Source organism: Halichoeres trimaculatus, unplaced genomic scaffold, assembly GCF_033239565.1.
Source record: "Halichoeres trimaculatus isolate MK-OKI-2021-1 unplaced genomic scaffold, fHalTri1.1 fHalTri1_scaffold_19, whole genome shotgun sequence".
Lineage (NCBI taxonomy): Eukaryota > Metazoa > Chordata > Actinopteri > Labriformes > Labridae > Halichoeres > Halichoeres trimaculatus.
The window spans coordinates 9,177,400-9,192,490 of NW_027437197.1; the positions used below are offsets into that span (position 1 = coordinate 9,177,400).

At 40.5% G+C, this 15,091-nt stretch overlaps 1 protein-coding gene across 1 annotated transcript in view; it reads left to right on the plus strand.

The window, feature by feature from the left end:
* The window catches only part of LOC141808645 (nck-associated protein 5-like), a 50,240-nt gene that overhangs the window by 8,472 nt on the left and 26,677 nt on the right, over nucleotides 1-15,091 (plus strand). Inside the window, exons 3-7 of the mRNA XM_074695317.1 lie at nucleotides 2,195-2,285; nucleotides 3,338-3,496; nucleotides 8,786-8,854; nucleotides 12,073-12,111; nucleotides 13,373-13,492. Of these exons, the coding sequence (XP_074551418.1) occupies nucleotides 2,195-2,285; nucleotides 3,338-3,496; nucleotides 8,786-8,854; nucleotides 12,073-12,111; nucleotides 13,373-13,492 (478 nt within the window). The remainder of the gene's footprint in view (nucleotides 1-2,194; nucleotides 2,286-3,337; nucleotides 3,497-8,785; nucleotides 8,855-12,072; nucleotides 12,112-13,372; nucleotides 13,493-15,091) is intronic.

Here is a 15,091-nt window from a genome sequence, read left to right on the forward strand (position 1 = left end):
ACTGAAACAAACCAGTTTTACACAGCCAAGTGAGTTTCCTAAAAGGAGTCTTACTCAAGTCTTTAAAAGCAGTTTAAATCTCTCCCTCGTGAGTTTTTTCATTGTAGCCAGCAACTTTTAGACAAATCCTTCTTCTCAATAGTTGAGATGGAGCCAAACAAAAATTCATTCAGCAGCTCATCTGAAAAGAAGCTGAACACAGAAGAACAATTGGACCGCAGACGTTTCTCCTGCCAAACTCCAGTCATGAGACTGGGATGGAGAGTACGAGGCCTTGTTAGAGTGAAGCCAGACAGGGTGGGAACTTGTTTTCCCCCTTTTTGAGAGCACTCAGCTGCACATTATGTCCCACACGGTCCACAGGGAGACCAACAGACCCATTTTCCATCAGCCAATCACAGAAACAGAGCGATGACTAGCGCTGAGCTGAGGATGCAGAGGACCCCGGTGGTTTGCCTTGTTTAAATGACCAGCACTGGGGAGAATCAGTAGGAAAGCAGCATGGGGTGAGTGATGACTGAGTGGGGAAAAGTGGAAGCAATGAATGAAATATTTCTGAGAATAACGTGAATTCTTAGTGGGAGCAGGTGGATCTGTGTGAGATCAAGAGGAGTAAACCTGAGGAGCTGAAACCCTGAAGGAGCAGAAGCTATTTTGTGAAGATGATCTCTTGTTATTGCATCAGTTGCACAGAGTGGTGTTGAGGCTCAGATGCTTTGAAATTTAAGATGCAGAATGTTTTCTAGACGTAGTCTTTGTGAGAAATTATTTTCTTTTTTACAGTTTTACTTGTTATGATTGTTTTCCCCTTGTGTGGAATTAAAACACGGGTGATTGTTGGTTAGAAAGGCCAGGTGAGATTTGGTGATAGATCGTCTTAGACTGTATTTAGTGTCTGCTTATACCTGATCCCTACATGGATCAACACACGTGTTTCCCGTCTTCTACACCACACATTTACTCATTTTAAGGCCTCACTTTGCTTTTTATAACCTTTAAAACAAACTTCAGAGCAGCTATCTCCCTCCCACCACCCTCTCATCCACTGATTTCATTGAATCCGGGTTTGTTTCAGGTCAATAGCGGTGACTTGAGGCAGGAATGCCAATGATGTGCTTGCAGTCAGCAGCTTGTGCTAATGGCTGTGCCCCATGCGTCAAACTGGGGTAAAAGCTGCTCTGGAAGTGACAGGGCAAAATGTCACTGCATACAGTATTATGAGGAACACGGTCAGTGTCCATCAAGCGTACACAGCTCGAGGGAAAACAATAACAAAATCACAGTGATGGACAATATGCTGTTACAATGAGAGACGTTAACACTGCCAGCTTTAGTACTTTGGATGTTTTGAAGCCTTATTAATGTGGATCTTGATGAAGGACAAGTTTAGTTTCGACGAAACATACATTAACTCACCAATAAATTAATGTTAAGAGACTGGTCATTAGATGGAGCCAATTATTCAGAGACTAAAGAGCAAAATATCTCAGATTTTTTTTAAAAAGTAATGGATGCAAGAAAAAGAAAAAGGAGCACTGCAAAAAAATGAAATCTATCAAGTGTTTTCAGACTTAATATGAGCCACATTCACCTCCAGAAAAATGTCTTATTTCAAATTATTTGAAGACAAAAATGAGGTTTGAATTGCTTGCAACAAGTTAAAAAAAAAATCTGCCAATGGAACAAGCGAAAAGTTACTTGTATTCTAGTTTCAAGCAAACTTTCAAGCAAATTTTCTTTTTCGATCGGCAGATTTTTAAAAAACTTGTTCTAAGCGATTCAGGCCTCAATTTTGTCTTTAAACACCTTGAAACAAGACATTTTTCTGGACTGATCAAATGTGGCTCATATTGAGTATAATCAAAGAATTTTTACCTAAAATAAAACAAAAACACTTGATAAGATGTTAGTTTTTTTGCAGTGAGCGCTTCAGAAAGTGTGAATATTTGACCATTATTCATCAAGCGGTAGAAGCAGAATGTTGGATGAAAGCTTGTTGTGTATCTGAGGAGCCAGAAATTACCAACTGGAGTTTTTTTGCAAATTTATTAGGTGATAAAAATGTACACATTGTTCTTGCTGCTGCCCCCTAGTGGCAAAAAGACTGCTTTCATTTGTTAAAGCAGTTATCTGTCTGTTTTGCACTTATTTCCACATCTTCTGACCAGTTTTCCTGTTTTGTTCCTGATCACAGCATGGAGGAGACGGTGCGAACCCTTCTACAGAGCCAGGACTCCCTGGAGGGGCCTAAAGTGGACCCACTGGACCTCATGAAAGCCTACAAGGTAAGTAAACTTCTAAAACTTTACAGCAGTGTATATGAGCCTTCTCTACATACAGTCCCTATGTAAAGAGATGCCTTTGACATGCACCATCCTCACAGTCACCTGGCAAATGTTCACTCCTTATAAGCAAGTTGACAGATTTCCAGTCCCCCTCTCTGCATGAGTACTGCTCTCTAACTTTTGGCTCCACCACCCCCTAAGCATCCACCTGCAGGCTCTGATTAGGGGGGTTTAAAATATTGACTTGTTGCTCCTCAAATTCCTGCATGTGAAATAAATCTGTAAGGAGTGATGAGGTCAGAGCCTGGATGCCAAACACAAAAAGTGTTTTGCTGCTGCTGCATTAAAGTTTCAGCCACAACAATGTGAGTTGTCTGACTTTTCCTTACTTAGAGGACAAAGATAAAGGTAAACCTGCATCAGTGTTCGGATAAATAAAATGTGTCTGCATGCCCTTTATGAAACATTTAAGCAGTTTCTCATATTGCATCAACATACACAAGGGTTTCCAGTTTTGTAAACACATATTTCAAGCACTTATTAACAAGTACAGAGACTTTTCTAAATGAAATGTTTGTAGGATTATTTTTTCCCTCAAGGAGTAAGAACATTGTAGTTAAAGAATGATGACATTACCGCCTCAGCTGAAGTAAATGATGTTTGACAATATAAACTAATTTAGGTGGGGTTAAAATGCTTAAATTAAGGTTGTTGGACCCACCTTTGACTGAAAACAGCAGCTTATGCAGCCACCTTACAGATCAGTGAATAAAGCTTGGAGTGAAAAGTGTCTCTAATTTGCAAAATCTGCAAATTTTTTGATTGGATGAAGCATACCCGCTATCATATTTCATGGGTCATTTGTTTCGAAGTTAATAGGAAAGGACCTGAAGGAAAATGGAGGTATTATTTCAACGGCACTAGTATTCTCAGCTGGTTATCAAATTTCTTTTTCCTATTAATCTGAGTCCCACTGTGATATGAGGAACTTATTCTTCATTTCTTTGTGACTTCGAGGCATTCATCTCTGATCTGTGCCTTCTTTGTTCCAGGATAAACTCCTGGAGGAGATGTGGAAGCAGCAGGATAGTCTGGAGGGTCCCACAGCCACAGCAGCAGAGATGGCTGCTTCCTCGCCCGAGGCTGGCGGAGGGTCAGAGGAAGATTCAAAGGACAGCAATCCTCTGCTCGAGCGACTCCGAGCCCTGGAGGTAAGAAGAGCTGTACGGTCCACTTCTTACCCCCACCCTTTCTCTACTGCTCCCATTTCCCTACCACTCTGTCTGCTCTCTGTGTCCTTCTCTTTTATCCATGAAACATCTGATTGAGGTTTTGTTTGATTAGATGCATCACACTGTACGCAGCAAACCAAGCTGTTAATTTAAAGAATTAACTTTTGTTTCACTTGTTATACAACGCTCTCATAAGGGATGTAAGCTTTTGTTCCTAGTGTGACAGTAAAGACAAGAAACACAAGCTATAGAGACAGTTATAGAGTTCAAGCATTGACAGCTGAAGAGTGTTTTGGTTATGCAAGACAAGTCTGGAAGTCCTTGAAAAATGAATTTAAAAAAAGTAATAATTTCAACAGTTGTCAAGTAAACTATTAGAATAAGGGTAAAAAGAGATATTGGATGGAGGTTGAAAATTATGTAAAACAATTCTTGATTTTGTTGTATGCATATTTTTGATGTTTTATATTGGATGCAGAGATATTTGCTATGTGGTGAGTGCAACTTTCTGTTAATGGCTCAGGTATCACATCTCAGGGGATGAGTTAGAAAAATAGACAAAAAAAAATGCATCAACTTCTCTGAGCATGTTGCTACTTGAATGTACACAAGATGTTTTGCTGTTACTGTCTCTAGCATTATAGAGTTAGCATTTTGTAGCCTGTGGACCAAATCTGACCTTCTGTTTTTGAATTTAATCATTACTTAGGGAATTTTGCAGATATCTGCTACAGCAGGGGTGGCCAACCTGTGGCTCGCGAGCTGCATGTGGCTCTTTGCCTTTCAGTGTGTGGCTCTTCAGTCCATTCATAAAAAAAATGATATATATGTATATATATATATATATATAAAGTTATGAGTAGTGGTGTGCTGATCAATCTTAAGTACTACGTTGGGATCAGTATTGATCAATACTTGGGTGAATAGATTGATATTTAAGTTTCGGTTTCTCTTCTCTACATACTCTCAATCGCTCATGTGCTCATAGCTGTCAAGATAGACAGATGGAAATGTATTACTTTTCATTTTATGTGATTTGGTTTATGCGTGAGAGGAAGTGTGTCTGTACGTGTGTGATGTGTGTGGCTCTTGGTCTCTGACTAGTTGGCCACCCCTGTGCTACAGGCTGTATCTTTGGCTGCTGTTTGTTGAACTTCAGACAGTGTGATGTGTTGGAATGAGCTAAAGGCTGTTGGCAATACTTAGCAAAAAGGGAAAATTTAGGACAAAAGTAATTAAAGGGAGGAATTGTGAAGATAGATAATGGCTCCCCTAGGGAGAGTGAATCATGAAACTTGTTAGTAACAGTAATATTTTTTTACATTAGCAGTCAAGGTCAAATGCATCAACTCATCTTAACTACAGTCTTAAAAAAAGACAATGTCCCATGTCATTAAAAAGTACCAGTGGTGCATGTAGATGACAGACAAGAACAATCAGGGTTTGGTCATGCTCATATCCTTCTGTGATTATTAGAGAAAATGAGACCGCATCATCCTGAAGAGAAGCACTGGGGGTGAAGAAAAAGGCAGCAAAAGACAAAGGAGTTATTCATATCACCAGGTGGTGATAATTAAAACGCTGACAGAGTCGTTAACATTTGCAGTCAGTGTTCCAGTGAATGTTCAGTCACACCTTTCTGCTGAAAGGTGTTGGGAATTATCATCTGCTGAGGGGTCTGAGGGAGTCATTTTGATCTCAATGCTCTTCCTAATGCTGTGCCTTCTGCTGCCTTAAGACATAATGCATAATATCAATCATGAGACAATGTACAATGTCTAAAAAGAATACACATCCATAAATCTGCTCAGACATGATAGAATCAAGTACCTTACTTGTAACTTCAGAATCTGGCTGAGAGACGTGAAACACTTTTTGCTGCTTCAGAAAACTGAGCGTAAGATGCAGAACAGACAATAAACTGGGTGATTATCAATGGAGTGTTAGTATAGATCATACTATAATACACACTCACTGGCCGCTTTTTGAGCACATCTGTCCAACTGCTCATCAACGCAAATTTCTAATCAGCCAATCACATTGCAGCAACTCAATGCATTTAGGCATGTAGACATGTAGACATGGTCAAGACGATCTGCTGCAGTTCAAACCGAGCATCAGAATGAGGAAGAAAGGTGATTTAAGTGACTCTGAACATGACATGGTTGTTGGTGCCAGACTGGCTGGTCTGAGTATTTCAGAAACTGCTGATCTACTGGGATTTTAACCATCAACCATCTCTGGGGTTCACAGAGACTGGTCCCCAAAAGAGGAAATATCCAGTGAGCAGCAGTTCTGTGGGACAAAACGCCTTGTTGATGCCAGAGGTCAGAAGAGAATGTCCAGACTGGTTGGAGCTGATAGAAAGGCAACAGAAACTCAAACAACCACTCGTTACAACGGAGGTCTGCAGAAGAGCATCTCTGAACGAACAACACGTCCAACCTTGAGGCAGATGGGCTACAGCAGCAGAAGACCACAACGTGTGCCATTCCTGTCAGCTCGGAACAGGAAACTGAGGCTACAATTCACGCAGCAACACCAAAACTGGACAACAGAACATTGGAAAAACGTTGCCTGGTCTGATGAGTCTGGATTTTTGCTCCACATTCGGATGGTAGGGTCAAAATTTGGCCTCAACAACATGAAAGCATGGATCCATCCTGCCTTGTATCAACGGTTCAGGCTGCTGCTGGTGGTGTTATGGTGTGGGGGATATTTTCTTGGCTCACTTTGGGCCCCTTAGTACCAACTGAGCATGGTTTAAAGTCCACAGCCTACCTGAGTATTGTTGCTGACCATGTCCATCCCTTTATGAGCACAGTGTACCTATCGTCTGATGGCTACTTCCAGCAGGATAATGCTCCATGTCATAAAGCTGGAATCATCTCAGACTGGTTTCTTCAACATGACAATGAGTTCCCTGTACTTAAATGGCCTCCACAGTCCCCAGATCTCAATCCAATAGAGCACCTTTGGGATGTGGTGGAACGGGAGATTCTCATTATGGATGTTCAGCCGACAAATCTGCAGCAACTGTGTGATGCTATCATGTCAATATGGACCAAACTCTCTGAGGAATGTTTCCAGGACCTTGTTGAATCTATGCCACGAAGGATTAAATCAGTTCTGATTGCAAGGGGGGGTCCAACCCGGTACCAGCAAGGTGTACCTAATAAAGTGGCTGGTGAGTGTATACCCCATGGTGTGTGTGACGACTGCACACAACAGATTTATGCATCCTTATATAATCCCTGTCACCAGGTCACAGTAATAACTGGCTCCAGTGCCCTCTGATTTTCTGTATGACTTTCTGTGGAGATAGTTTGGAACACCCCACAATGTCATCAGAGAGGATCTTTTTGAATAAAGTATCTGAAATTACATCCATTTTCCTGTCTACCTTGTTGACCCTGGTGGGCGACTGACTGTATTTTGTGCCTCGTCATGGCTGCCTTTATTTTATCCACATTTGTAATTAAACCTCAACATTGCTAAAAGAAAATTATAAGGCTTTCCATTCAGATGAAAACTACTTTCTAGTCATTTAACTCACTTGGTTTCATTTCACACCATGAAAAATGAGCACATTTGCTCTAAGATTCTCTGATCAGAGTGAGAATACATCCATAATGAAAATAAACTGAGCTTCCTGTGCTCTCTGAGAACTCACTGACTCCTCCGAACTCCTCAAGCAAGAAGTAATATTCAGTGGAAGTTTACAGTTAAGCTGATTGATGCCACATTTGCTGCAGATCAAGCATGTTAACTGTGCAAAAGCAAGGATGAGAAAGCATGGCGGTAAACACTCTGACAAACACTTCCACCCTGCCAGTGATTTATTTTTATTTTCAGGATCATTTCTCCAAATGTTTGCATCTTGCAGATGCAAAAACAGTCCATACATTTCTGTAATTTTAGATCTTAATCAGAGATACTACTTTTGTTGACAAGCAAATTTTTTCTTTAAACTACACTTCTTCCTCCCTTGCTTTGCTCCTCTTTATTAACCCTCCTCTCTCCCATGTCTTTGTCCACCCAAAGGTCCATCCAGGACCATCGTAACACACAAAATCTCCCCTGGACCCCCTCACACATAGCATCATATTCATAAGTCACAGCATACATTTTTATGAAACATTTAGATGCATATTGTTGTGGTGTGGTCCTCACTAGTGAATGAAAGCCAGTGTTAGCTCACACAGCATGTAGAGTTGTTGGCTTAAACGTTTTAAAAAGTTCAGACTCATAACTCGGACCTCCCTGACCTTTACACACAGCAGCTACACGCCTTCAGGCTGATCTGTGGCCTTTCAGACACTGTCCAAAGATTTCCCCTCAGAAAGACCGAGTCAGAACAATCGATGCTGGTGTGCTGTGTTGTTAGCAGCTTTAGGATCAATTTCATTCAGGACCAAAAGTCATCAAACCTGGTTATATTACTGCAGTGGATACGTTTGGCTGTAGATTGAGATAAATTTTCACCATTTAAAGTTTTTATTTCCTCAGTTTGCTTTCCAACACTTAAAATAAATGCCTGATGAGGATTCTAGTACTTAGGGGTTGAATGCTTTTAAAGGCAGCTGTAGTTTAGGACAGTAACAAGATTGTGGATCTGTTACTCAGTCATTCCAGTAATAAAGAGGCAAAGCTCTTCTGTTTTATCCAATAAAGTTATCATGCAGCTTTTAGAGTTTGCTGGAGACCCCTCACTCTCATGACTCTCCATGAACCTTGCTCTCACTCCTCTGATTATCATCTTTTCTGGGACTTTCTGTGAACCTGTTGTGCCAAAGAGTTGCTTGCAGCACTTAAGTGAAAACATGCCATCTCAGGTAGCCAAGCCTTTAAGATTTACTGGATTAATCATTTCAGTGGGAACTCACCTCCTGAGTTCCCAGAATGGTTTGTGTTCCCTGCAGTGCAGAACCTCCGTCAGTAATCGAATTACCCACAGTACCTCAAGTGAGCCTGACAGACACAGTAGAGGGCTGCAGGGTGGAGTTCTGATGCCTGAAATTTAAAGCATCATTCATTACGAGCCATCTTTGTCCGACAGCGCTGCAGGGGGAGGGCCTCGTCATCCATCTATCTGTCTGTGCGTGTGTCTAGGAAGAGACAATACCATTAAGAAATCACAATCTATTACACCAGTGGGTTTTTCACAAGAGTTACTGCTATTTCATATGTGAATATGACTTTGGGGTATAAAACCAAAGGTAATCTGTGAAGTTCATGAGGCTTTTCTTTGTGTGTTTGTCTGTGCAGGCGGAGAACTCTGCTCTGTCGATAGAAAACGACAATCAGAGGAAGCAGTATGAACGCTGTCTGGATGAGGTGAGTGTCCCTGACCCACTGATATTTGCAAAACAATCATGTCCTGAGAGTCACTGAATTTGCACAATGAACTTTGATGCTAGAAAAACATCAATTTTTATGTTTAATTTAAGGTTATCAGGATCTGTACTCAACTCAAAATGCATATTGTTTTAACTCTGGATTACACACACAAACAGTGACATTCAGTGAATTTCATATTGACAGAAGGAAAATATCATGCTACCATGTTTTCTTTGTCCGTCTTAAGGAATAAGAAACTGCATTAGATTGGATTGATAGGATAGTTGTCTCACCAGGAGTTAAACTCCAGGGAAGCACTTCTTACTTGGTTTCAGCCTTTTTTTTTTTAGGGATGCCCCGATACCGATCAGTGGTATCAGTTAGCAGTGGATCGGTGCCTCTCAAGGCTCGATTGGTATTGGTGGGAAGAGATCCATGGTGCCAATCCAGGCAAACAGCTCCATGTCTTTTTTTTTTTTTTTTTAACCAGCGCTCTTTGCTACTTGATTTGAATTGTTGCCTCTGATGCACTTGCTTTGTTTTTAACTACATTACCAGTCAACAGGGTATGAAAGTTTATATTTGAAAAGAACTTGAGTACATTGCAAAGAATTGTTTTGATGGTGAACATTGAAAATTTCATAGTTTGAATAAATATTAACTTCAGTAATTCCATATACTAATTTTTTGCCTTTTACCCAAAACAACACCAGTCTTATCCCACAGTAGGGCATGCAGGTTATTATTTAACACTGGTATCTGATCAGTATCGGTCGATACCAAAACTCAGGTATCGGTATCAGATCCAGAAAAGTTGGCTCAGTGCATCTCTACTTTTTTTAGAACCAGATGTCAGTCAAAAAGAGAACATGGTTCTTAAAACATTTTGAGGAATGACCTAAATAACAAACTGAGCTCTTTCAAAACTAGATTTTCTCACATTCATGAGCTTTGGGTTTTCAACTGATTTTGTAAGTGTCCAGAGACTCTTAACTACTTAATACTTTTAGTATTAGTTCATGTAATAATTAATGAAACTTTAGGTGGTTACAATGTTCCCACACAGTAATTAACCAGAATTTACAGTTCTGTTACTGATACATTTCGTAAAATAATTATTTGGAATAGCTACAAAAGTATTTATATCCTTACCACCAGTGGCGTAGGTTTGATTTTGACATGGGTGCGGACATTACCAACACCAGTCCCCCCCTTGCACACCACCACACGACATGACAGATGAAGAAGCTGTTTTATGATTATGTCTCAACTTTACTTCAAATAACTGAATTAAACTTTGCATTATACATAGAATTAACAACAAAATACAAGCAGACTGACAGCTCATATATTACCACTATGCTGGCTTTGAAGCACTGAGGAGCATAACTTGGTGTTAACAAAACAATCCACCAGGCTCAATTAAAAAAAAATGCTGCTCTAATGAAAGGTTTCCTAAAGTAAAAATGTATTTGCTCAAGACAAAACCCTTAAATAAGGATCACTAAATCAGAACTACAACCAAAAATCCCTGTGTACAAAAACACGTTGTCTGCCTGCTCCTGATATTAATATAAAAACTCACAGCTCAGCCACAGAGTTTTTTTTTTTTAATTATTATATCTAATTTTCACATTTTCCATACAGTCCATACACAATTCTGCACCCTTGCTTACTACTCTACAGCCTGCTAGAAGTTGACTCAACAAATAAAAGTATTAAAAACACAAGTACACGCTTTGGTAAGCTGCAGATATTTACCCCAGTGGGTAATGGTGCTCATGGGAAATGCACTTTAAATCCTCTAAGTTTTTGTAGGCCTATTTGCAACACATGCCAAACAAAAACTTAGACAACAATCAAAGCAGTTAAATCCCAGAATATGAATTCAGGATTACTGAAAAGAAATCATTTTGCAATCTAAATCTGTTTCTGAATTTATTCAAGCATGAGTCCACTGTCAAAGCAATGGCAAGTAATTTTGGCTTTGCTGATCTCTCCCATTGCACCCCTGGTACATGTAGGCACTGTCTGCCTAACCTGCAAGTTGGAGAACTCACCTTTTTATAATCAGCAGGAGAAAAACAGGCAAATTGCTTTGATTGACTCATTCACTGTTAACAGAGAGGACACCTTTGAATTTAAAGTTATGAAAGCTCCCTCTGATTTGTACACATAACAGGACTGAATGAGATGTTAGCTTCTTTGACCTAGCCACACACACATTCATACACACTCTGACCATTACTCCGAGTTAGTGAAGTCCACAGAGGAGAGGCTAGAGGAGGGAACGTCTCTAATTGAAGCAGACAGACAACAGAGCTCTGGGCGATGTGAGATAAGAGCTGGAGGGCTGAATGTCAGCGCTCAGGAGGACAGACTGCAGCACGTCTACCTGTTCCTCTTCTTCTTCTCTCCCTGACGACTCTGATTGTCTTTCCGTCTCATCCTTCCCTTCATCTCTCTCCAGCCTGCGAGTCCGCTCCACTTCCCTTTTTTAGAAGCCTTCACTAATGGGCTTGTTACTATGGAGATTGCTGCCCATGAGAATTTAACATAATGGTTGAGGACAGAAAATTTCAGACTTTCTGCAGTGGGATTCATTTCTCCTCTCCTACTTTTCAGTCTTATTATGCACATGAATCTTGGTGGTGGGAAGCATTCAGAAAGGCTTCTTGTCATGGTCTCAATGAGCTGAGGCGAGTGGATTTGATAGAAAGATGAAAGTTACAGTCACAAATTATCTGGCTGCAGACAGAAGTAGAAACACAGTTATTATTCCAGAGTCAAGGTATAAAGTGTGCTTCCACTTTGTAAATAGAAGTGAGACACAGACAGCATTCAGGTAGTGCTGCTCTGGTACAAAAAGAAGATAAATATTCTGTGAAGTTACACAAAAAGACTCTAAAAATGTCCTTGTCAGTATTTTGGTGTATTTGTGATCTGAGCGTAAAGTTTGATATAATAACAACAGGCAGCTGCTGTGTGATTCCTCTAAATTTGACTGTGATGCAACATGCAGTCAATTTGTCCTCCCTGCATTAAACGCACGCCTGGATTCTCTCTGATGGTGTTTGGAAGGAGTCACTTTCATTCACAGTCTCACTGCATTTCAAAGCTTCACAAAAGTTCTGAAATGCATTTTTTAGACACTGACCAGACTCAGGATTCATCTTTAACATGTGTTTTTTCTTTACTTCTTATGTCTCCTCAAGGTGGCCAACCAGGTGGTCCAGGCCCTTCTCACACAAAAGGTTTGTAACTCTTGAACTTAAAGGTCCCATATTATGCTCCTTTTCTGCAGTTCAATATGGATCATTGATGTCTTCATGAAATGTTAAATCAAGCACAGCAGCATTGTTTCCAGGCTCTCATAGCCCCTCTGTTCAGACAGTCAGATTTAGTGGGTGTGACCTTCATATGTAAATGAGCCACCGCTGATACTGCCCCGCTCTTCTGCGTCACTGAGAGCGATGCCACGAGCTCCGAGTGCACATTGATTAGAAAACAGCAAAGCTCGTTTACCGTAACATTACAGGCTAAAACAACAGGCTAACAGCAGCTAAAGTTAGCATCCTGAAGCTAACACAGAGACAGGGGGGACACTGAGGAAAAGCTCTTACATCTGCTCCATAGCACACAGCATTTAAAATACTCACATTTCCAGGATCCCAGGTTTGTTGGAGGATGGTTGGTAATGCGCCTGGATTCAGGACCAGTCTATTCGCTAGCCCCCTGTTGTACTGTCCAAAGTTGGAAAAGCAGTCAGCCGTGAAGTGACTAGCACACACATGCACAGTTTTACTGAGTGTAGCTGGCACATTTCCTTGATAAATGAACTCTAGCCACTTAGTCTTGTCCTCTTCAGGGATGGGAAGCTTGAGCATGAAACTATGTGGCTGTTTACAGCCAAAAACAGCGCAGCTCTTCAGCTTTAGTATTCTGAACAGCAGCGGGGAGAGGAGTGGGCGGGAAGGGATGGGGTGAGGGTATCTGCTCCGGTGGACCAATAAGGTCAGACTTGCTCCTGATTGGTCAAAAAAGGGAATCACTGACGTCGGCAAATCCCGGCAATTCTGAACAGCTCATTTTAGGTCAGGATTTTACATTCACAAGCACTAAGTGCAGGTTTTGTCATTAAATATCACATTTCGTGGGCTGGGAGGAAAGCCAAAGACCCACAAATTTCACTAAAATACTTAATAAAGTGATTTTTGCATAATATGGGACCTTTAATTCTAACTCTTTAACAGGATATAGTCTCCAGACATTACCAGAGTCAGACTTAGTTCATGAGTTTGATTAATTTCAAAATGAAGAAATAGATATCATTTCTAACTTCAGCTCCAGTTTTAAGTTTGACTTTATTTGTGTCATGAACTTACGGCTAAAAACTCGCAGCATGGTGTCCTGTTTCTGTAAAAACAGCATCTCGTGCGTACACTTCTCTTTGCCTGACACTTCCCTGTCACTCCCTCTTGTTTGATGATGTTTTTCTCCTCCGGGGCTTTCTAGGACCTAAAAGAGGAGTGTGTGAAGCTGCGGACACGTGTGTTCGACTTGGAGCAGCAGAACCGCATACTGAGTGTGCTGTTTCAACAACGTGTCAAAATGTCCACGAATCCAGTCTCCCAGGTAAGAACACATGGCAGCGTGGATTCAAACACACACCAACAGACCTGTCCTGCCTCAAGGCTGAGTGAATTTTACATGAGCGTGGCTCTTCTTCCAAAGGTTATGGACGTAAAAAAAAAAAAAAAAGAAGCACAGTGAGAGAAATACACCTAGGATAGAATTTCAAGGTTTTGCATCTTCTGATTTCTTTCATTGGTTATCATTTTAAACTATGATGGTAAGTTAGTACTCACCTGGTAAACACTGCAGAGGAATAAGCTGCCAGAAATCTTTATGATGCACCTTTTTAAGAAGCACGTTACGCCAACAGTCTGCTCACATATTGATTCAGGTGTAAAAAACTGACTTGTTTCATGGAGCGCTTTCACAGTATTAGAATAGATCTGAAATCTGTAAGATGAGTCATGGTTAACTCAGTTCTATTCTTGGCTGAGTAAAGTCTCCCATATTTCTGATCATTCTTGTTAGTCTTGAGTCAAAGTCTTATTTTCGCATTAAGGAAAACAATCCTCCATGCAACAACAGTGACTTTCACTGTGACAGCAGCTTGTAAAGACTTATTTTCCTCAAACCCTTTCCTCCAGTGAGCTTTTGATCCGCAGGTCTGTTTGTGTAACCTTGCTGACAGGCTGCATTTGGTCGCTTTGATCAGCATCTAACAATAATGAGGCTCTGCTGCACAGTGATGGCTGAAAAGACACATTTGTAGCTGATAACAATTCTTAAAAATCTGCAATATGTTGAACATGAGAAAGATGATCTGTCATCCTCCTTTTTTTGGTTATTTAAAACACTGGGTGTTTTGTTTTGAACATTTTTATGGAAAACATTTCATATGCAAGCATTCATACTCAAACTACCAACAGCAGATTGGTTTTTATCTTATATTTATCAAAACAGATATTTGAAACTGCTGCATAAAACTGAAAGTCAGCTAACCAACTGCGATAAATAATTGATGTCCGGTGATGCCTGTGATGGACAGGTGACTCTGAGCTCAGTACTGAAACCTCAGGTGGAGAGGTGAGCTGTGACCATGTTATATATTTTTTATAATAATTGACATAATTTTGCATTTTAATCTAGTCACATGCTAGGTTCAGGGTTGATGTATGTTTATCTGGCAGATAGAAGGATAGCTTCTGCCTCTAGCTTGTGTCTGTGAGGTCTCTTTGACCCCGTGTAAACTTCCACCCAGTCTCCTAGCTCCATGCTCTGATTCAACTGACACACACTTTGATAGCACATCTCTCTGAAAAATGACACCAGCTGTGGGTTGAGATAGTGGTGTCAGTCATGCTTTTTTTTTTTTTTTGCCAATTACTCTCGGGTGTTAAGTTTAACTTAACCTCCAGATAGGCGTAGCAATGCTTGTTATAAAGTTGTATTGCTCCCGGATATCAGGGCTCATTCTTTCAGGGACCAGCGTTGTAAGCTTTACTTGTGATCAGAATAAATGCTTTACTGAGAAGTAGCTCCTCTTCGGGTGATGTTACTCTTCCTTAACTTAAGGATGGGTTAGGTTTTACTTAATTTCCTTTTTTCTCTAACGTACCCAAGTCATTTCTAATTATAACAGCTCAGGTTGTTATCTTCATT